Source organism: Branchiostoma belcheri, unplaced genomic scaffold (assembly GCF_001625305.1).
Source record: "Branchiostoma belcheri isolate BF01 breed outbred unplaced genomic scaffold, Haploidv18h27 scaffold72, whole genome shotgun sequence".
In the NCBI taxonomy this organism is placed as follows: domain Eukaryota; kingdom Metazoa; phylum Chordata; class Leptocardii; order Amphioxiformes; family Branchiostomatidae; genus Branchiostoma; species Branchiostoma belcheri.
The window spans coordinates 1,409,338-1,434,183 of record NW_017804376.1 but is presented as its reverse complement, the minus strand read 5'-3'; the positions used below and the strand labels follow the sequence as shown (position 1 = coordinate 1,434,183).

Below are 24,846 nucleotides of genomic sequence, written 5' to 3'. Positions count from 1 at the left end.
ATCCTGGTGAGAACCCTGTCACCCATATTTTTCAGACAGGGATTGTGATGCAGAGATTTTTGATGATTCAGAGACTGAGTATTCCCAGTAGTATTGTAAAAGTCTTGCGTTTGAGACAGAAGAATTAGAGTCGTAGCCCAATGACTAATCTGAAATGGCGCCGTTTGTAACATTTTTTAGGGAGGGGCAAATCTTTGTGTCAAAATCACAAGGATATTTTGGATCCTTTGGAAAGTTTGGCACAGAAAATAGTCATGAATTTGCTATAGAATCTATTAATTTAATAAGGAATTCAAGCACTGTGATTTTGCATAGAAACAAGAGATAGATCTACAGAGTAGACATTTTTTACATATTTACAGTACTGTGTGTTACCTTGCAATTAGCCTTCGGGCATGAGCTTGCAAATAAATAAATCATGACAAATTTATTAGACAATCTAAGCCAAAATCTTTGTAGATGCATGAATAACGATACCAAAAATGGTGCAAAATTACAATTTTGCTTCCAAATTCTTCTCGAAGTGCGAAGAATTGCTGATGATTCATCTGTGAATGCATGCTGACCTGAATGGTTACACAGGTGAATCTGGTGCTATGTTCGGTGTGGGGGTTAGCAGGTCAGGGGCTGTGGAATGCTGGGAATGGCATGGATGAAATGCCGACCGACGCCCCACTGCGGTAAGTCCTGCCGGGAGACACGCCCCTCGGGAAGTCACAGCAAGGTCCCAAAATTCCCAACCACATCCCAAATATTCCAACACCAGATTCCAAATATTCCTAGACACTACTCTGAGTAGTCTAGTAGAGAAGCATCGTCAATCAAGGGCAATTCCTGTCAATTGTAAATAAACTATGCAAGTAATAAATCAAAGCTGCAATTTTTTCACAACATGAGGATGATATTTTATTTTCAATCATTCTTAAATATTGAGAAATACTGTGACTTGAATATTGTTTAACAAGTATTTCAATATAATAAAAAAATATTAAAATGTAATTGCTAGACCCTTGCAGTGACCTGTAGTTCTAATATTTATGAAATTTGCAAATTTCAGTTTTATTTCTGTTATAGTGGTAATTTTAGTGATACGGTGCAATACAGTATGAAATGTATATATTATGTGACATACTGTAATGTACAAGTGTATATGTTGTATATATTACACAAAACAGCCTGAAGTGCAACTTCTTTGTCACTTAGTGCACCATATATCCATCCATCTACTGTTTATTAAATGTGGTGAACTTGATACATTGAACTTCATATGTAGGGCTTTCCTAGGCATACTAGCACAGTTCTAAATCCCTGCACAATATTCCCCAGGCCCAGTACTGCCATTCTAGCTTCCGTGTGATGACATGAGGAAGAGTAGTTGATGAATGTGGTGTCAGGTTATAATTCACCCATCTCACAGGGAAGTCTCTCTGTGTATGTGAGGAGACTGGCAATGAGATATCGACATCAGGGCTCGAAATACTGTAAATCAGCAAAATTTCGTGGTCTGAAAAAAATTGACATATTTGCGGAACTATATATTCGCAGTAGCGGCAGGTGTAGAAGAAGGAATGTCGGTGAAGTATTTGTTTGCGGTGATGATAAATTTGTGATACAGAAGTGACCGTGAAAATTGCTTCTTTCAACATATCTGCACTGGTGCAGGTAACATAGAAAATTACCTGCACCAGACAAATTTTACCTGTTCCAATCAGACATTGAGAAGTATGGATCATACTAAAAACCAGTGCCATAATTTCTTTTATATTTCGTAGGTGGTTACTGTCAATATAGCAAATAAAAATCCACATACACCTACATGTATCTATAAAGCCTGTACATGGACCAGTGCAGGTTAGGTACAGGTAGACATCAGAAATACCTGCACAGCTTCAATTTTACCTGCAGTAAGGTGCATATATGTGCGCCCAGTATTTTGAGCCCTGTGCATGTAGGTGTTGACTGTGAAGAATTCCTGTATAGTCTGTCTGTTATCAGAGACCCACCGCAGTTGACAAGTTAGAGCTTGTGTACTGTCTGTTTTGGCGAAGTCTGATCCTGGGGTGACTAGTGTGTGTATGTAAGCCCCAGGGCTGTCTTCTGCATCTGTCCTTCCATTCCTGGACTGAATATTGCTGCTCACGTCTGGCAAAAGTTCTAACCATTCCATTCCTAGTTTAAGTTGGTGAAGGTTAAACATCCAGGTAATAAAATATGCCAAAAGATAGTTACTCAAGCAACTGGATATGATTTTGGAAGACTTGTGGGAAATTTTCCCAAATCATATCCAGTTACTTGAGTACCAGTAATTGTTTTTTGGCATTCCTAGTTCAGTTAGTTTGAACAATATTTTGTTGAATGTCTAAAGAAAATGCCTGTATATGTATGATGTAGCTTTAGTTTTTGACATGTACATGTACATGCACATAACATACACACATCTCTCAGTAAGTTGGTTGTGGTATGCAAGCCTGTCATCCAGGGTTCAGCTTGGTTGACCTACTTCTTAAAAGGGGGGCGTGGCTTACAAACAGGCTAACAACCATCAGAGGTGGTTAAATGGACAGGTATAGACATTACATAGTAGCCGTCTGTTTAGAACTTCAGTAGGTTTCTTTCCACGTTTGGAAGCTTGCTGAAATTTTGAATGTTTGATAAAATTATTGCATTGATGAATGTTAAAACTGTCACAGTATCAAGTTACTAATAACTATTTAGGAAGACAGACTTTTTTCAACCATCGGTACCAAAATATGAGCATTTGGGTTTTTGATACAGAAACTGAATCGTACATGTAGCATCCCTGTCAATAATATCACCAGGGTCCATAATATCGCCACCTTGAGAAACAGTGTGCTTTAAGATATTTTTACTGCAACATACTTTTGGTATGCATTCCTGCACACCTCAAATGTACATACCTAGGGTATGTTGCAGTAAAAATATCTTAAAGCACACTTTTTCTCAAGGTGGCAATATAATAGACCCTGGTGATATTATGGACACGGATGTTATGTTTTTTTCAAACCAGAAAAAAAAATTATGCACCAAGGAGTTAACTTGCTATGGCCTAAATGTTTCTACATGTATTGTGTATAATTCTGCATAAACGGTTAGCAATTAGACTCCATTAGGACAGGAGTAACAAAACTGTTACACCTACACCTATGTAATATCTTCTCCCATCCTAATGGTTATGTGCTAGACCTCATTAGAAAAAGCCAATTTCCACCACACTTCTGTAATTCCCTGGGTGGCACGTTTGTCACATTAAGTTGATTTATTCCAAGAAACCCCAAACTACTGGAGTTGTGTAATTTTCCCAGATGAATGTCTCACCTTTTGCTGATTCGGATGAGTTACTCTAGTGACACTAGACTGTCACATCTGGCTTCACCCAGCCAAAAGAGTCCCAAAACTGCATGCTAGACTTATGTAATACTCCCCTGTTGAATTTGTCACATTTAACTGATTCAAATCAGTCCCAACTGTCGTAGCCACATTTGGCAGCATTGTGCCAAAAACAATTTTTACTTTAGGTGACAGGAAATAAATTGTTTCAAGTGGCTGAGTTGTGTGTCTGCAAGTGGAAGTAGTGATGGTTGCGTGGAGGGCGGGAGGTGATTTTGACAGTTGATTGATAGGGAGGTCAAGGCTGAAGATGGTCCAGCACATGCTAGGGGGAAGTAAGTAAGTGGGAAGTATGTGGAGGAATTCAGGAAGTAGTTTAACACCTGATTAAACTGCATCGTACAACCCCCTCCACAGTTCCGAATATAATCATGAAAAATCCCATAACACTTCCTGGTGGTCTGTGAATTTGAAGTTGAAGGTCACAAAAACCCAAAAATACTTCCATGAAGCAAAGGTCAGTGAACTTGAAGGTCAAAAATCCAAAAATATTTTCCATGAAGGTCAATGAACTTGAAGGTCAAAAATCCCAAAAATACTTCCCTGAAGGTCAGTGAACTTGAAGGTCACAAAAACCCAAAAATACTTTCTAAAGGGTCAGTGAACTTGAAGTTGAAGGTTACAAAAATACCAAATACATGTACATGTAATTCTAGGAAGTCTGAAATCCCTGACTTCGGTCTTCCAGTGTATTTGTCAGGTTTGTGTAGCCTCTACCAGGCTCAGGAAGGCGGCTTGAAAGAGTAGAAATGGGCCAAATAGAGAGATAACATGCCAAGGGAGTTGGTCTGCTGGAGAGAACAGTTTGCTGCTCCTGAAGATCAGTAAACTGCAGATGTGTGCACTCTAGGTGCCAAAGAGGCTTCATTTTGAATCAGTCATGCTAGGGAACACAAGTAGGACAGATCTGTTTGGGTTCAGGAGTTACATTGACAGAAATGGGTAATGGCTGTATCAAGCTATAAAATATAATTCCCTTCTCTATACAAATCAGATTATGCTATATAATCATAACGTGTGAATTAGACCGAGAGAAAATGACATTATCGTCAATCTATGATGTACTATATTTGAATGGAATTTGTAATTTGTAAGCAGGGCTTGAAATAACATACATGTATGCATAGTATTATGCATCTTAGTGCAGGTAAAATTGGAGCAGTGCAGGTATTTCTGATGTCTACCTACACCTAAAATGCACTGGTCCATGTACTGGGTATATGCAGGTTAGTGCAGGTAAAATTGGAGCTGTGCAGATATTTCTGATGTCTACCTGTACCTAACCTTCACTGGTCCATGTACTGGGTATATACAGGTTAGTGCAGGTACAATTGAAACTGTGCAGGTATTTCTGATGTCTACCTGCACCTAACCTGCACTGGTCCATGTACTGGGTATATGCAGGTTAGTGCAGGTAAAATTGGAGCTGTGCAGGTATTTCTGATGTCTAACTCGGCATCTAACCTTCATCTACAGAAGTAGGTTATGCTGCTGACCTTATGATACAGAAAGAGAGACTCCACACCCGCCCCCTATTAGCTGAGTAATCAAGGCTGAAGTAGGTACATATCCCACACTTACTGCACCTGTTAGACCAGACATTGTTTTACCCTATTGTTTACCTTGTGAGGGTTGACAGAGGGTCTCAAGGTCACAGGTGGGTGTTCCGTGTGCTCAGCGATTTTCGCCAGGGGCAAAACGTGCATAGGCATGTCTTTAGAGATTCACATGTACTGTAAATTGTGAAACTTTAGCAGTAATTTTATTTTGCAGTAGGTATTTTCATGCTGTTTTAAATTTGCAGTTGAAAGGATTCTGTACTAATACAGTAGTCATACAACTTTATTACAAGCAAGACATATTTGCAGTATCATGGATTTTTTACTAGTATATATGTATATGGAGAGGTTACCGCAAAAATAAAGCCATTGTGTAAGTTTTATGAGTTACAGTGTTATGATACGGTTTGGCTGTGTAGCACCATACAAAAGCTTGAATAGCTAGTAGCAATTACGAAGCTATTATGAAGTTACGCAAGAACATAATGATAGTGGAAGCTTCATTTGTTGCAAAAGGTTATGCAAGGGCATTTTCAAGTCATTGAAATTCCTTCCAAGGAGATCTTTTTAATAGCACAGTCATGTTTGTCATTGTTGATCATTGGATGTTGTTAAATTTTCAAAGAAGCCATAACAAAACCAGCTAGTAACTTAGACAGCCTTTTTGGTGACAAGGCAGCTGAATTTTATACGACACATGCACAGTTTGCGATCGTGAAACAAATGAAATCTCACCAGTCGGACACAAACGCTGTAGGCAATTATTTCAGCGCAGGACTAACGAGTGATGACAAGATTATTGTTTTTAATTGGAAATTGCGGAGAATATGAAAGATTGATGGAAATATAGCGGAATAATTGCCTTCAGGAGTGGTGAAAAATATTGATGATTAATTTGATGGTCAAAGAGAGGAATGTGAAGATATTTTATGAAGCCATTCAATGTGGAACATGGAGATATTTCATGAAACCAGGAATATAACATGGTTTGAAAGCTTTGTGTTGTTTATGATGGCTTTCCTTTATATCCCAATTAATAAGATCGGTAGTTATATATCTCAGGATGTACACAACACGTAGCATTATAAAACACACAAATCCTCCTTCAGAGTCAAAATCCTCTCTACTGCAAATTCATAACACTGCAAATTTGTCTTCCTTTTATGCCTACTGTAGTGCAGAATTGTTTCAACTTGAACTTCAAAATACAGTGAAAACCTTTTCTACAAAATAAAACCCTCTGCAAATTCATGACACAGCAAATATTTTTTCCTTGTATGCCTACTGTACATCAGAATTGTTTCAACTTCAAAACTCAGTGAAAACCTGTCTTTTCCACAAAATAAAAGTACTACAAAAATTTCATGATACAGTAATTTACAGGCCACAAACTACATACAAGTACGCACTGTGACTTCTCAGTGATAATGGTTTGGACATGTTTGTGTGGTCGGCCATTGTGTGCTTGGATAAACAGTCCAGTTTGTTGGCCTAGCCTCTACCTCCTGGGTTTGACTTTGAGCCAAGTTGGCTGCAGCACCAGTGCAGGATAAACTGATGCTATCTGTCACTGGGATCTGTTGGTACTAATTGGGGGTTTCCACAGTGGTTAAGTCTGATATTGGCCAGGTTACTAGCACAGTATGTACAAGTTATATATACCAGCTGCAACTGGCTGGATGTTTTGGGTTTACTGGATAATGTAGTGCTATAAATGTGTAATAGCTATCTATATGGAGGAGAGGGTAGGCAATATGCAAAATGTATGTGTATCAGAGTTTTGAAATACTCTGCTAGTTTTAGCTTGAGATCCTTGCCAAATTTACTTCGATCATAATTTTCTACCGTCATGTACTGTAACTTGAACTTTTGCACAGGTTTTATTTTTTTTAATTTCCTTGGTGACCTCTTCAGCGTGAATTCATGAGACCATGAATATGTCCTCCTTGTTTGTACTACAACAACAAATTTAAAACACCTCCCTTTCCCTTCTACTCCAAAATAAAACCACCCTGAATGTATCATGATTTACAGTACAGTTGCTAGCCCCATGTAATAAGAATGGTGTGAGGCTAAACAGTATTGGGGGTATTTGGGACACGATTGTCTCTGCAAAACTGTTTTTCTCTACACATTGAACAATAGATCATACCCAGAAATAAGACAGCTTACTACACAGGGCTCAAAATACTTTTTCTGCATACCTGCACTGGTGCAGGTAACATTGAAAATTACCAGCACCACCCAGAATTGTGGATCATACTAGTAATATGTCTTCAGAAACTATTCCCATGTATTTCTTTTAGTAGCTTCATACTATCATAGGTGTACATGGACCAGTGAAGGTTAGGTGCAGGTAGACATCAGAAATGCCTGCACAGCTCCAATTTTACCTGCACTAACCTGCATATGTGCAGGTGACATTTTGAGCCCTGTTTCTTCAAGACCATGTTTTAGACCATGACTTTCCAGTGTGCCCCCCTCCCCCCTCCCTGCTGCGTTGAGTGATGACCTGTGCTCTAATAGAAGCTGTAAACTCGTCCAGCCGTGAAATGAAAATGCTCCTCCTCAGAAGACCCTGGCCATCACCCTTTCCAGATGATTGGCACTTAAATCAGACGACTTTTGCACATTGTTCCGACCTCCTTTGTCTTGACCCCCACCTGTGCTAACAGGGTTGCCAGGGCAACAGGCCATCGCCCTTGCTTATCACTCTAAGCACTGTGTACACCACAGAAGTGTATAAACTGTCCAGACATGTGGTGTAGATGGAAAGGCAAAGGAAAATGTTTGGGACCTTCTTGGGAAATTTTTGCAGCCTTCTTGAAAGAAGTTAAATGTACAAATTGTTTAGCAGTCATTCTGTTAACATGTAGATGCAATAAATTTAACGCTCCCGGTGCTGTGTATTCCACAGAAGTGTATAAACTGTCCAGACATTTGGTGTAGATGGAAAGGCAAAGGAAAATGTTTGGGACGCTATAAGATACACAGATTTTTTTGCAGCCTGGTATAAGTTCTTGAAAGAAGTTAAATGTACAAATTGTCTAGCAGTCATTCTGTTAACATGTAGATGCAGTAAATTTAACGCTCCCGGTGCTGTGTACACCACAGAAGTGTATAAACTGTCCAGACATGTGGTGTGGATGTAAAAGTTAGAGGAAAATGTTTGGGACACTACAAAATGTTCATATATTTTTTTCTTAGTGCAGCCTGTCCGTGAAGGAAATCAAATGTATAAATTGTTCAGCAATTATTATATATCAACTTCAGACTCCCCCATTTTAAAAAGAGTTGAGGTTCATAACTTAGCAATCAAGGAAATGGCCAAGCTTTATCACAAATCGCTACAAAAATCCCTGTGGAAATTTTCCATCTTGCCTGGCTAGGGCCTGCTTGATACTGTAAAAGCAATTACTATTGCTGCGGTCTTATTTTCGTGGTTTTTGCGGTGTGTCTTCATGTGAAATCATGACAGAATGCAAATGTGGGTTTTGTATTGTATATCGTACTACAGAATTGTTTCAAACGTGAACTTCAAACACTGAAAACCTCCTTTCCCTGAAAATTACTAAATAAAACCATTGCAAAAGTTTCATGATTCACGGTAACTCTCTCAGCCTTGAAAGAGATGAATTCCTACCCTCTGATTATTTTCTTCCCACAGAAGCTCCAAGATTGGATTAACTGAGAGCTGGGTGAGAATATTTGCTGGGCAATCACTCCACTGTAGCGAAAAACGATACGAGTGCACAAGTGGTCTGTGGTATAGCGCCAGCCATAAAAGAAAAACAAAGTACTTGTGTTTTTGTCATAACACTTGTATTTGCGTCTCGTTGACCCAAGTGCTTGGCTGGCATTCAACATGGTTACTGTATTCATTTTCTTCATAGGAATAACAGTGGCCTCTTTGCGAACACTGTAAACCTATTGGGAAACGTAGACAAAATCTTAGCAAACAGAAGTGCTAAGTTGCTAGTTTTTAGATCAGACAAAAAAAGTACTTCGTCTAAATTCACGGCACTTGAATTTCATTGCGTTAAAATCTAGAGTTTGCTATGTCAATCTAGGCCAACCACTGCAAATTATATGACAGTATTTGGTATTTCCTCTTTGCATTTTGACACCAATCGGCTGTAGCAAAAAATATAAATGTATCTATAAAAGACATAACAGAAACATAAATACACACTAGGAGCGACATGAACTACTGTAAAATCAATTTTTCTTAAGTGAAACTTACATCAAAAAAGCTGTCCTTGTGTCTTTTATGTCCCTTCAAAAATCCCAAAACTGATGGATAGCTTAACCTGCATTCTCCCTCCCTCTGGTAGACTTCAGTCCATGTGATAATTCATCAGGTATGTCTGTGGGGAACTGCATGTAAATCAACGGGGTTAAGCTGAAGGGGCAACCAGTGGGTACCGCAGTACATTGTATATTGCATTTATATGTACTTTGACAAGATCATCAAGACTGACAAGAGCATACATTTTATAAAAAAGCCCTTGTAGTTGCAGATCAAGATGCTAGGGGGACCAAACCCACACCACTTTTTGCTGACACAAATACCTACATGTATCTGCCATCTTGAAGATAACAAATACAAAAACTGCAATTCAAAGGAAAGCAGCCAGGGGCCCCAAAAAATAACCCTGACTATCATCCTACCATGACCTACCCACATACCAGATATCATCACAAGAACTTCTTAAATTGTGATGACCACAAATATCCGGAAACACACACACACAGACACACAAACAGACAGACATACACAAAACAGTACCTCTACTATAGTTTCATTGACGTAAAAATATACAAAATGGACATTATTACCTATTTTGTAATGAACCCTCATGTGGGTATATGGTCTCCAATGTAAGAAGTTATTAACAAGTTATTACATCTCTAACTCCCTGGGTTATTGTATTGCCCTGTAAAGTATAATTGATTCAGCGGTCCCCTAGGTTGCTGTGATTTCAATTAGGAAGATGGGAGGTGAAGTATATGTTACGCTCTGTAGTCTGTAAGGGGCAAATCTGGAAATTATAGAGTGTGGGTGAGGGTTAGTTGTTAGTGTACAATTTGTTTAATTGCAACAGTCAGTTCTTTAATTGGAGCTGTGTAGGTATTGCTGATATCTACATGTGCCTAACCTACACTGGCCTATGATAATGATAAACTTTATTTTACAAAGTATGGCAATAAACATATTTACAGAGTAATCTACAAAATTTACGTAATGTGTTGTATTGGCTTTGCTGACAAAGATTCAACAGAATTTTCTTTAAGTTAATGTATGTATGACGTAAGTAGAAAGAAAAATGGTTGGTGAAATTTGTCTGGCGCAGGTGATTTCAATTCTTACTTGTCGCAGTGCAAGTATGTGAAAGAAAAGCATGTTGATCCCTTTGCCTGTTTCCTTATACCTTACTATTGTCATTTCAATTGTTAGCTGGACCAGTCCAGGTATGCCAAGAAAAGAACATTTTGACTGCTGTGCCTCAGCCCTGTGTTTCAATCATTAGATGTACAGTGTTCGAAATACCAGACCAGTCCAGGTATGTGAAAGAAAAGAAGCATGTTGATCCCCGTGCCTGTTTCCGTATACCCTCCTATTGGCTACTGTCACCTGAAACAGATGGCCCGTCCCCCGGTTACCGGGCTTCACGTTAAGACACACGACCGGTACCCTCCCTATCATGCATCTACTCCATCAGCCGCGCAGGCTAATGATCAGTTTTACGGCGCATGTTTCAACCATCAAGTAAGCCATCATTTTTCCCTCTTCCAAGTCTGCTTCATTTTGCCAGGAGCATTTTCATCCAACTTCCTGTATAAACACAACTTGCAATTGTCAGAAATACCCATCTGCAGTCTGCATTTTGTAGAGACATTTTCAATATAATGCAGAAGAAAAATTAAGTAACCTGCAATTTTGCAGACTGAAAAAAAAATCAGGAAAGGGTTCAATGGTGTTTTTTGCATGTAAAATGTTTGCCAACATGCAATTTTGTATATGCCGAGGGTTTAGATCCGGACTTTTAAGTGTGTATTTGCAGAAGGTATTTCCGCAGACCAAAATGTTGACATTCTACAATATTGCAGAACACCGCAAAAAAAGTATTTCTACCACTGATACAGGGCAAATGTTCTCTGCCTTTTTTTGGGTGGAATTTTTCGAGCTGATCAACATTTGTACAATTGGTTTTCTAACATTAACATTGAAAATAAAAGTGTCCTCATGCAAGTTTTACTTTGTTAATTTGTATTGTATAAGTTGGATCTTATGTATATATGCCTTATGTACAGCGCATATGTTAGCTGCCTGACCGTCCTGTGACGGTGCGTCCAACCACAGTGATCGCAGCTGTGCGTTTTCCCGCGAGTGACCCCAGCAAGCTTCATAAATAAAACAGCTTACCCCAGACCCGCGCACAACCATAACAAGGACATTACTGCCCTGCTTGCAAAAACCCCGCTTCGATTCCGGGTCTCCCCGTATCGTGTGGACGCCGTATGTACCATCTGATGGCGTGGAAACCAGGCGCGGGGATGCCACGTTAATGACTTTTCCAATAAGGAGTATTTACTGTGTTTATTTCGCGGATTTCTCGCGGGAACAGGCCGCCCCGTTCCGTTGTGTTGCAAATCAGAATCCCGATAATTCTCCCAACCGACGCGATTTATGGCCCGGCCTCGCTTTACGGTGACCCCATCAATTCCCCCCCGGAGGATTTCTGTTTTCAAATCCAGCACGGTCTTTTACAACTGTGAGGACGAGGATGTAACATTGATTATTGACTTAAGCATCGATTATTTTCATAATAGAGGGTTTTCTACAGTTTGGAATAATTATTGGTAAATAAAAATGCTATCAGAACTCAAAGTTACGAGTCAAATACAAAATTATACCATTTGATTTAGAATCTAGTAGATAAAGATAGATTGATAGATGGATAGATCTGTTTCATACATTGCAATTTCAATGTAAGTAAAATGTATTTTCTACCATTTGTTATTTGACAGTGCCAAATCATTTTGATAAAGACAAATTCTATCAAAACTAAAAAAAATTGTAATACTTATACAATTGCACCATTCAATTTCTAGTATACATATATCTGATTCATATTATGAATCAGAGATTACGGTTGAAATAGTCTTTTTAAGTAAAATGGTTACTGCTTTTCCATAAAAATACCAGGTGCAATGATGTCAGGGTATCCCAGCAATTTATTTGCTCACAGTAATATTTATGTTCCATTTTACGCCCCGTGTTGTTGATTATGGACACCCCATTGTAAAACTTAAGCGTGTTTTCGACAAGGTCTTAGAAATCCTCCGGTAATAATGTGGATTTTATGGACCATAAAACCTCTATCTACCATGACTCAGGAACAGTCTTTGTAGCTGCATTTATTTGGGGGTTCTTTTAAAAGGGGTTGTTATGTTTTTATTGTACCTAGCTATTACATGTATGCATTGTTCTTACATGACATAGAAAATGTACATGCTTTTGAATACCCTGACAATTTTAAAGTACTGACTGCTGTTAGATTCTGTAACATGTTTGCCCTGCAAAAACATTTTACTACTGTATATAGGTTAATCGGTCTGCTGCTTTGTCTAGACTCATTTGAATATCTTTAAATTTGCCAACCAGATTTGAAGGTCAAAAGACCCAAAGCACAAGGTCATGGCCAAACTGGAATTCCAGCTGAATTACGTACTTAGATACCAATTTGCCGAAGGCTATCTTATGGTTATTGGGTTATATGACCTCCAAAATTGAGGGTAGATACACCAAGATTTATTAGTACATTCAATATTTTGTGATCTATGTCAAATTTTGTTGCATTATAAAGTGTAGCCAGGGGGTGAAAAGATCATTTTGAGTAATGCGATCAGATAGAACCATGGTTTATTAATAACCATAAACAGCTCGTCAAAGTAAAACGGCCACTGAAATTCTCCCGGTTTTTTACTGTCTTTGCGTGCCTTTCTATTTACGGCGCCGGGAGAGCGAAATTATGTCGGGAATTATTCCACCGAAGTCGAGTCGCTCGTAAAGTCCTTGCCGTTGCAGGTAGTGAAATATTAATGGTGTGGTCAGGTGATCTCGGACAAAAATCCGATTCCCGCGAGGACAAAAACCCATCGGTTGCCCGGCCGTTATCTGTGAGAGGGGGTCTGTCATGATTGGGCGGGATCACGACGGAAATGCCAGCAGAAATTACACCGCCGTACGATATTGATCATTCATGGTCTAAAACTACGCAAGAGAGAAATCACTGACGTTATTGGTATTAAAGTGATGTCTCTGGTATCAGTCTACGGACTGTGGGATAGGAAATATTTAGTACAAGACTGGAAAGTGTATATTATGATAAGATTATGCATTACCGGTATCTTTAGATAAATACCCGAGTTACACATTGCGTTATTGGTATAAATGAAGAGCGATGTCTTTGATATCAGTCTTTGGACTGTGGTATGGAAAATATTTAGTACAAGACTGGGAAGTGTATATTTAAATTCATTATCTTTAGATAATTACCAGTTATACATTAAGTTATTGGTATTAAACGAAAAGCAATGTCTCTGGTATCAGTCTAATGACTGTGGTATGCAAAAATATTTAGTATAATCCCAAAAAAGTATCTTTTGATAATCACCATTTGCATATTGTCAGTACAAGAGTGTAATTTTTGACAGCCGTAACATATTTTTACCTTGCTATATTTGAGAAATTCTGTTCTCAATGGCAAACCATTTTTTTCCAAACCATTTTGGCCCATTTCTCTCCATCTTCTTTTCATAACGTCCCAGTGTTATCAGCCAAAATGTGACCATCTATTCCAAGTTATATAGTCCCACAGTGTAACATACTGAGTACACTACCTTACAGTGTAGGTCTTGGCAAATTGTCACCAATTGGCGGGTACCCTATTTAGTTTCTCTCACTGGAGTCATACACTGCCGTAAGATAAGCTCAGGTGACGGTTTTGGGGTTAAAGTTCTAAGGATGAGCGGTCCCATCAGTTGACACTTTGAGGTGATGAGTAGCCATCTCATCTCTCTTATCTGGGTTGTTAAAAAATTTGACATCTTTTAGTGCCGGGCTGGGTTTGTGAGATAGGGGAAAGTTCAGCGAGGTCAGCCCAGGATTTTCTAGTATGCCGTTGGTGTTATATTAGTTACATTATTAGCATAGACAGGGGATCAGTGCTAAGGCTGCAGCTTCCCTTCCGTGACCAGAACAGTTAAGATTTTTACTACTGGGTGCGGAAGTATTGTTTTGGGTGGCTAAGTTATGGGTTTGTGTATATGTTTGTCTGGGTACAGTAGGTTGACTGCACTTGGGTGGGGAAAGATTGACAGGCAGAATGGTGGGTCAAAAGGTCAAACACATGAACTGGGGTGAACTCGTAAGTAGGTTGACAGCACAATGGTGGGGGAAGATTGACAGGCAGGATGATAGGTCAAAAGGTCAGATACAGGAAATGGGGTGGACTTTAAGGTCATGAATATGCAAAATACTTCACAGGAAGTCTGACTCTGAAATCTCTGATTTCTTGTTAATTATCTAATCTCCAAGCAGATATTTGGAGTAATTATGTAAAATGTATTTAACATGTACATTGTGTTTCCTATAGAATGTCAATGTATCTTATCTCTATTCATGTCCCTTTTCACACATTTTCAAAGTTTTCATTAAAAAAAGTCATAAAATCTACAGTTACTTGAAGTTGAAGACATTACTGGTATTATACTGTCTGGTCACATTTACATCTACACGGTACAACTACGAGTTGAATATATCGATTACACGCATTTGTTTTATGATGTCTGCCTTCCCTCCAGGTTTTTATTATTAGATAGCACATCCATCTGGGGGGTAGTCTTGTCAATAAAATGTCTTATCATAGTGTAGCAGACACACTTGGACATTTACTACTGTATCGACATCTAACCTTGTTGTAGAAATGTAGGCGTTTATGGGAGCTAACAGGTAAATGTGGTTACCTTGGTACAAATCGACTGTGAATGGAATGTACAAATGTAATCGCTGTAAATGTTTTTGATAGTTGGTATATGAAGTTTGTTCGTAGAAAGTCTGTGAAGGATTTCCCTATTAAGGCCTTGGAAAAAAAATTGCTGTGTTTTCGGGTCCCAGACTGACCATAGCAAAAACCTGCTGACCCTAGACTTTTTTTTGAATGGATCGACCGCTTAGCAGGCCATAAAATTTTCAATGTGATAACAGTTAAATATAAAATCCCTTGGAAACGTAAGTAGATATTTATGGAGTTAATTGGTTGAGCGTTTAAAAGTTTCAGCTCAAAAGTTTTGAAGGAAATGTAACTAACTGAAAGTGTAATGGTTTTGTTTGTCTGTTTCAGGGGACCGTTCAGTGTTGTACGACGATGCATCCATCGAGAGAGCGGACAGCAGTTTGCTGTGAAAATCGTGGATGTGGCAAAGTTTACCTCCAGTCCTGGCCTCAGCACAGAAGGTACGGTAAAACCTCTTGTGTATGCTTTTCAACACCTTACAAAAATACTGAAAATTTCAAACTTTACAGTGCACTGTAAATGGAATTGACCTTTGACATATTACAGTGCATGGGTAATAATCCCCACCTGTAAAATAAAAGAAAAGCATGTATTATAGACCCTTGCGCAACTGTATCAAAACATGCAGAAAGGCAAAATGGAAACTTTGAAAATGCCGATATGTGACCTATATGCAGCTACTTTCTCATTGGTCAAACCGCTAATTGCCCTTCTCCCATTGGTTGAACAGCTAATAGTGATAGACAGTAGGGATCAGTCGATTGCAGTCCAAATCCTACCGTATTATTCCAAACCCTTTTATGATGGTATTTGTCATCTGTATCACCCACCATCTCCTAATGGCTTTCCTTTAACAGTAAAACAAAATAGATGCATATAGAGACTGTAAGTTGTTAGGGCCCATCCAAGAGATATATACAACCATTTGTTATTATTATTATCCTCACTGGGACAGTTATAGGATTGGGGCTAGTCCATTTATGCTGACATCACTGATGTATGTTCTGTAGAATTGGGGCTATTCCATTTTTGCAGGCACAGCATGTTTTCTATTTGTGTGAGTTCATTTCTTGAGATTTTAGTACAGGATTTGATGTTCTATCATAAATTTTGATTCCTTTATGTTAATGGCCCAAAAGTTGGGATGTACTTCTGTATATTTATACATACTCATGTCTGCTACAAAAGATTTCCAGAGTTCATAAGAAAATGCCTTGAATGCAATTCTATAAATTATAATACCTGGAAATTCTCAGATCTTGTATTTAATTCCTGTATCAACTTTTGGTTTCCCCCTTGGTATGGTAATAATGCTCACATTCAAGCATTGGTCACTTTACTAGCAAGGCCGTCCGTGGAGACTTAATAGCCCTTCGTGTGTATGTGGTTTAACTGTCGGTCAAGTTGACCAGTGGTCGGTTTCCTAGCCCATTACCCAGGTATAAAATAGCATGATAGCTGTACCATAAGTCCCGCAGGCCCCATCTCTTTAGATAGTCCCCATCAAGAATCCACATTAGCATTTGATAAAGCAGTTTTAATACGCCAAATGGTGGGGGTTTTACTGTTAAATTTGTGATAATGACGAGGATTTTACAACGTTCTTTCCTGAATTGCTCGTACCCAATTTAGAGCTGGACGGCAGCTCATAAAATTCTGGTGGGCCTCGTACGTTTTCTGTTTTAGTGTCCATCAAGGAACTTCTTTGTTAGAGGGTGCTTCAAATAAAGGTAGCTGGAAAGGTGGTTAACTTACTGTTCCAAACTTTTTGTGTGATACCGTAAAATGTGAAATTTTTGCGGTGGTTTTGTTTTAATATTTTACCCTTAATTCTCCAATGTGAATTCAAATTGACACCACATGAATATGTCTTTCTTGTATGACTATACAATTGTTTCCACAGTGATATCAGTGATAAAATGATCAGAAAATCCAGTTTGCTGCCCTGAAATGGGTCCCGTGACTTTAAGCAATGTCAGAATCCTCTTAGAAAAAAGCCTTGCACATCAAAGACCTTACTTCCTGCTCATACAATTGCACATACATAGTAATGTACGCTTATAGTACCAATAACTTGTCACATTATGATTGCTAATGTTGCATTCAGAATGATAATAAATATATCAAGCCAAATAGAAAGCTTTTATTCAGCCACATGAAAGAGATATCAAAGTTTCTTTTTGACAACTGTAAGCTAATGGTTGTCTGAATGAGATAGCAGTCTGGCAGTTTGCTTATATTTGACGTCAAGCACTAAAAGGGTTCTGTGATCTTGTGAACAAAAAGTCTCATTCTTAGACACAGTACAATTTATTGCCTGGAGGAATTTTTCAGTCTAGTTATCTGAAGTTCAAGGTTGCCATTGTGTATGTGTTCTGTACACTAAGCTACTGAGCAATGGGTCAAAGGTCAGAAGTTTGTAGCGGCCCCCGTCCCGGTTCAACGAAGCTTGATGTAGATATTGTCAAACCTACCAAAGACCATGGCCACCTCGTGGACTGATAAAATCTAGTCTACAATGTATGTGGACAGGTGGTCACTATTATAGACAGGATTCCTAATACTTGTGTCATTGTCAAGGGGAAAAATAAAAAAGGGGATGCCAAAAGAGTCACAGGTCACATTGGCCAGGTGGTCTCTTGTACAGGTTTAACTGTATATTTTCTTATACTCCCTTCATGAATGATATACTTGTTAATGACAGCTATGACGTTGGTACTTGCTTGTTCCCAGTGTGAGTGATGGATAGCTGATAATGGGGAAGACAGGTAGACAGACCAGATTTCAGTCTGTATGTGTTGGCATGTACCAAAGTGTGGTCCCCACCTGGCCTATACCTGTGTTGTGACTGCAGTTCCTTTATGTTGCACCTGTGTACTGTAATTCATGAAATTTTTGCAGTGGTTTTATTTTCATTTCGACCTCTCTACCAAGGATTCACGAAACTGCAATTATATATAAAATTATGTATGTCTTCATTGTATGACTACTGTATTACAGAATTGTTGTAACCATGAATATAAAACACCTCCCTTTCCCTCTTGCCGCGAAAATAACATCACTGCAAAAGTTTATTGATTTACAGTAGATGTTCACACCTGCATGTTACATGCCATTCTATATATTATGAATGTTTTATGCATTAAAAACCTACCTGTTGCCAACTTATTCTACATTAACGGTTTCAGATTTCCAAAACATTTTAGTCCTGTCCTTGCCACAAAAGAATATATGCCTATCTCTATCCCTCTATCCCTATCCCTCTATCTCTATCCCTATTCCCTATCTCCTATCCCTATCATTCTTTCCCTATCTGTCTATCTCTCTGTCCCTATTCCTCTATTCCCATCCCTGTATCCTAAATATCCCTCTATCCCTGTTCCCTATCCCCTATCCCTATATTTCTATTCCCTCTGTTCCTATCCCTCTATCCATGTGTTTTAAGTCTTGCAGGTGTTTGTATTATCAAATTAAACATAATGATATCAGGCTCAGTTTTCCCCATCCCTCCACTAGCAGGTGATGGACATCATCACAGCAGATAAGGTGCTCCAGCCTGCCAGCTCATCTGTGTGATCAGCCAGATTGAAAAACCTTCAGCAATGGTCCCAAGTTCATTAGTCAAGAGCTAGGAAGACCTTAGTTTACTGTAAATGCTTTTATTTTTACAGTTTTTTTAATTTTTGTGGTGTGATATCATGACATGTATATGTTGTTTCTATTGTACTACAGAATTGTTTTAAACAGTGAACTTCAAATGCGTGCCTGCAATTTTAGTGCAAAGCTGGTGTGTTATGCCAAGGGGCAGTTATACCAGCTATAAAGATACAGAGACAGATACACAGCAAAAACCTCATTTTCCCTCATGCAGTCCAGAATGGGTGCCCGCAAGCCCTTTTCCGTAGAGCGTAATCGGCCGTTTTAATTCTACGTAGAGCGTAGACGTAGAGCTTTTCGTATTTTGAGTAGAACGTATTCGCCGTTTTATTGTACGTAATGCGTTGTAGCCACTTGGAATTTATCGTAAAGCGTAATCGAGAGGTTTCTGAATTCAGCGTAGAGCGTTGTCGGGACCCCCCCTTGCAGGCCCTCCAGAATGCATCAGATGTGCCTCTGAACATGTCTGAGCATTCCTAAATCCTCTCATATCAGCACTTGTTGGTTTCAACAGCAAATATTTACCTGCCCCCATAAACTGACCTGCCTGCTTGCTGACAAAGTGGTCTCCACGTGTGCAAACATTTTTTTTGGCAACATTTAATCAGTCATTGACAGTCGGTTTTATGGCTTTGGCATGTATTACTTATTAGTGGTAAATGCATTCATTTATGTTGGTGCTATGGTTTTTTGTCAGTCTGTGTTTGTGTGTGTTTCTGCATATTTGTGGTCAGCTAAAGTCCTGGATGGATTGTGATGATGTTTGGTATGTGGGTAGGTCTTGGAAAGACGTAAATGTGGGCTCCATGGTGGCTGCTTTTTGAAGTTTTAAATGGCTGTTTCTATTTTGAGTAATATAAACCTCTAGACCACTAGGTCATTTATAGAATTGCTATGTCTGTTTAATTTCACTTGGCTTTGATAAGTTATGTTTGTAAACTAGACAGGACAGTCAACATATTAAATGCCCAACTTAATTGCTTCTGCACACCTGGTTCAGGCATTCTGTACTTTGACCTGTACTTAAGATAAGTGATTGAGTGGTATGCTATGGCATTTTCAAAAATTTCCAACGAGCATAGATGTTGTTTTTTTTGTGACCTATAGGTGTATCTTATTATGTACAATATATCATATGTTGAGATAGAACTGAAGATAAAAAGTATATTTGCAGTGGAATATATGGTATATATTTTACAGTTTTAAGTATGTAACTAGTGCAATACAATTAATCTTGAAACTTCTGCACTGATTTTATTTTCCTGGTAACCACTCCCTTACAAATTCATGACATCGCAAGTATGTCTTCCTTGTGTGGCTAATATGCTACAGAATTGTTTTATCTCTGAACTTTCTTTCTGCAAAATAAAAGCACTGCAAATTTCACAATTTACAGAAATGTAATTTTCTTCCACAGGCTTCGTCATAATACTTGGCTGTCTTAAGCCAAAGCCACGTCTTAGCCCCCTCATCCTATCTTCTCACTTTCATATCACGTCTCTCTTCCGCATGAGAGCAGTTCCCGAAGATGCGAATTTCTGCTTCGAATTTCAGCCGATTGTTGATGCATGCTCTCCTCAGAAGAGCGAGAAAATTACTTGCCTGCCCGTATCGCAATATGATGTGTGAAATCCAATAAATCTTCCTGGGCTAGAGGGTAATACTCCTGCGCGATATTGGACGTCCTTATCTCTTCAGACACTGCTAGCATATGGAGAAGGGGGAGGGGGGCGATAGTGAGAGTTTGGTTACAAGGAGGCCTGCATGCCCTTTTTCGTAAGGCGTAATCGGACCGTTTTAGTCTTCGTAATCCGTTGGCAGCCTCCCCAAAAATCAACGTAATTCGTAATTGCACATTAGCCACAAATCTAGTCGTAATTGGCGGCAAAAATTTTGCTTAATTTTCATAATCACTACCCCCCCATGCAGGCCCTCTTACAATTCTGCTGTAAGGTACTTTCTGCCCACTCATCAGATAATGGTTAGGATCAAATTAATAAAGGAGGATTAAAGTATTACTACCAGTATTGTAGTTTTCCAAATTAAAGCTGTAAGGGTCCACGACATTAAAGAGAGATTTTAATTTAAAACAGATTTGTATGTAGATAAGTTCTCATGAAAAGACTTGCTTTTAGTCAAGAATCTGATAGTCAGCACTTTCCATATGTATTTTTTGGTTGTTTTACAACGGAATTTCTGTACTGTTACTTACTGATAGTATAGTTTCAAGTATGCTACAAACGCAAGGCATCATATATTTATATATCCTTTATGTTAACAGTTACTATACTTGAAGATAAAACTATTCTTCTATTTTAAGAAACATTGCTGTACCTTGTAAATCTACAGTACAAGTCATAAAAGTTGTTCCTTGCTGAGTCTAATTTGAGCATGTCATGTTGACAAGTGCAGAATTCATGGTCCAGGTTCTGTGCCAATAAGAAGGCTCAGGCAGCCATGCCTGTCATGTGAAGCGGCTCTGCTGTGTAAATTGAAGTCAAGTCTACGGAAATATTACAGGACATGCCTGGAATTGTTAACTACAGCCTTGAACTTCCTCTCTTAAGTCATTATGTATATAATAGGAAAGTTATCCATAATACATAAATGTGACACAAAGTTTCTACCTGTTAATGCCTTTAATTCTTTGTAGGACAAGCACTTGTGTATGACTTTTTGTCAGATAAAATGTGTTATTCTAAGATAAGCAATGATAGCAAAATGTAGTACATGTATTTGTACAGATATTTTCCTATTATTGTTGTAATACATTTTTGTTACCATAACCAAATGTTGTAGGAGTTAACAGTTCCTGAAACAAATGCTGATTCTGTAAAAGCCATCTTTGAGTCTAACTACATGATGCCTCAATCCCCTGAAACATACATCTCAGTATATTGTGTGATAATCAAACTTCTGATGCCCAAAAACACCACTTCAAATCTAGTCCTACATCAAGGCATTAATTTTCTTTTCCTGGTATCAATTTTTTCTCCAGAAATCCTGATGATAATTCCAGCCTAAGTTTTTCTGAACACAGTAATTATTTGCCCCTGACTCTGATCACAAATGTAGATCTGATTGCAAATACCCAGCTGCAGTAACGTCCCCCAGGTCTCTCCAGGGAGTGATATTTCTTTTCTTGCTATCCTGTATGATAATTAATCTTCCTCTGCTGTTATACATGTATTGGCAGATCCAAGTCAGTTTGGGCCGATGGATTATTTAAGTGGAATATGATGATAACCATTACTTAAGGCCCCTGAGATGATAGCTGGTAAGAAAGAAAATCTTTTTTTTTTACTTCCAGGTATAGAAGTAGTTGCCTTATACCAAAGGCTTTTTTCTGAACTTGCAATTAGCCCTTGGGCATGAATTTGCAATAAAATAATAATTATTATATATAATATTATTGTTTTGGGTGGCTGAGTTGTGGGTTTGTGTCTCTTGGTCATGCCTAATTGCTTAATTGCATGGTGGGTGGGAGGTGATTTTGACAGTAGATGGAAAGAGATGTCAGGTCGGAAGGCGTTCACTGGGTGTAGGGTAATTGGGTGGTATGTGGAGGAATTCAGGAAGGGATGCAATACCCAATTGAATTACATAATACAATCCACTTTATACTACTGTTCTAATACTTTCACTAAAACCCAAAATACTACCTGAAGGTCTGTTAACTTGAAGGTCACAAAAACCCAAAGATATTTCACAGAAGTTTGAAATTTCAAATTTCTAATGTTACAGATACAATGTGATTTACAGTCATAGAAGTCCTTAGCCCCAGTGCAGTGTTCAGAATAATACAGCATAGTGGATTGGTCACGAGCCTGGAAATTTCCTGTTCAAGTCCTGGGTAATAAGCTGCAGGTCCTTGAATTTTAATCAGGTTGGTTGGAGGAGCCGGCATGAAAGAGGTAAAAGCATTGCCGAGGGGCTTGTCATAAATAATTCTACCCACAGGGAAATGGCTCGGCTCAATCCAAATAGCTTCCTTGTCAACTTGTGTCCATGTTGCCTGACATCGGTGGCTATCTTTACTTCCAGGTACGGAAGTATCGTTTTTGGGTGGCTTAGCTGTGGCTTAAATGTAGAGTAGGTTGACAGCACGTGGGTAGATTGACAGGCAGAATGACAGGAGGTGAAGGTCTCAGAGATTATGCTGTATGTTTGGGTGAATACGCAATCCGTAGCAAAGCTGAATACCACTAGTAACTACTGGAAATAGCATCAATTCATGTGTCACTTCAGATGAAGATGACACAAGAAGAAGAGACTTTGATCAAGATAGAGCTTCTCTTTTGCAGCCTAAGTTACTATGCAGTGATTCTTACCGAATAAACCCTTTCAATGCTTGCTTTGAATGACTCAAAGGCATCCATGAATGAAATGTAATAAACCATGCCCATCAGTGAAAAGGATGAGTTCCACCCAAAAGATTCATAAACCCAAGATTCACGTTTTGGCACTAACTGTAAAGTCTTATGACCAGAGCGTAAAGTCATAATAGCCCGTTAAAGACGAGTTTAGGAAGGCATAATTGCGGCTTGGATTGTTGGGGTTTTATGACAGAAGGTTCTGTCCTTGAACAAACCTCAGAAGGCCATCGTTGGAAGCCCCTGTCCTCAAAGGAATGGGTCAGAATTTCAACTACAACATGTACATGCACTGTCTGATGTCGTCAAAGGCTAGGAGGGTGTGTAGAGGGATTTTGGTGTTGTGTAGTAGTAAAAAATGTAGGTGTATAAATCCTTGGAAGGTATGTAGGGGTATGTTTCTATCGGGCAATGGTGAAAATGTAGATTTTCAAAGTATTTGAGAGTGTGTAGGGGGATTTTTCTGTCAGGCAAATAGTTAAAAAAGTAGATTTTCAAGTCTTAAAGGGTGTGTAAGGGAATTTTACTGTCTGGCATTGCTAAAAAGGTTGATGTTATTCCATTGCAATGCTAGTAATGTCTCTAGAAATACCACAGTAATGCTTGTCCGCATTACCTAAATCTGAAAATCTTTATGTACACAGACACAGCCCTATCTGGCATTGGTAAAAATGTAGTCCAGATGAACCTAAATGTTATTCCATCATTATGCTATAGCTAGTTATAACTTCTTTACATACAAAGCTAGGGGCAGGACAATTAACTTTAACACACTTACTGAGCAGGATAAAACTTTGGCAAGTCTCCAGTTTTGATTCTAATCAGTGGTATCCATTCCTAAAGGTGTCCACTTCACAGGAATGATAATGATGTATTCTGACATAACAGGCTGCCAGCCAAACTTATAATTGCAGGAATAGTCTGACTATGGGAATGATAAGCCCAGGAGATATTCCATCAAGCTGAGGGCTTGAAATTCTGTTTTCTGCATATCTGCACTTATTCAAAACTGGTGTAGGCAACATTCAACATTAAATGGACCAGACTAGTTTTACCAGCACTACAGTTTCTTTGACTGTCAGTTCATAGAAATTGAAAGTAATGTTACTAGAAGTTGAGTACTAGAACCATCATTTTTAATTTTACTGAGTTTTCTGCTGTCTTTAATGATCATGGGCATTAAAAAAACAACCAAACCTATTTTGAAGAATACTAGGCAGTTTTTAACCATTGCTGGTTATATGTCCCCCAAGTGTTTGGGGCTGGTTTTGTCATGGCCCTGAGTACAGGTTAGATGCAAGCATAGGTAGACAACAGAAATACCTGCACAGCTCCAATTTTACCTGTTTTAACTGCATATACATGTACAGGTGGTACATGTATTGGTATTTCCAGCCCTGTATTATCAGGCCTGGTCCAACATCATAACACCGCTGGTATTGAGTTGCTCACGCAAATGAGTCAGGCTCTGTCTGCTTCCTGTAGGAATTATTCATCACCAGCAGATTATTGTTGTGGTTTGGGCTGTTTAGTTGTCAGATGAAGTTTGGCGGGATGTCTGTGTAACACTTTTTCCTTTAGTTTGATCCAAAAGTTTGATGGTAACATGTTTTGAAATAACCTGAGATGCATCCTTGTACCAGTTAAATTTTGTTCGGATCTAGGAGGTAAAAATGATGGAATGAGTCGAGTGGGGGGAAGATTGACAGACAGAATGATAGGTGGTCACAAAGGTCAGACACAGGATATGGGTTGAACTTGAGGTTG

The 24,846-nt window shown here is 38.8% G+C and overlaps 1 protein-coding gene across 22 annotated transcripts in view; it reads left to right on the top strand.

Annotated features, from left to right (window-relative positions):
* LOC109485058 (peripheral plasma membrane protein CASK-like) overlaps window positions 1–24,846 on the top strand; it is a 150,122-nt gene that overhangs the window by 4,696 nt on the left and 120,580 nt on the right. For all 22 annotated transcript variants that reach the window (XM_019788468.1, XM_019788481.1, XM_019788479.1 and 19 more), the window contains exon 2: window positions 15,377–15,489. In XM_019788468.1, coding sequence (XP_019644027.1) covers window positions 15,377–15,489 — 113 coding nt within the window. The remainder of the gene's footprint in view (window positions 1–15,376; window positions 15,490–24,846) is intronic.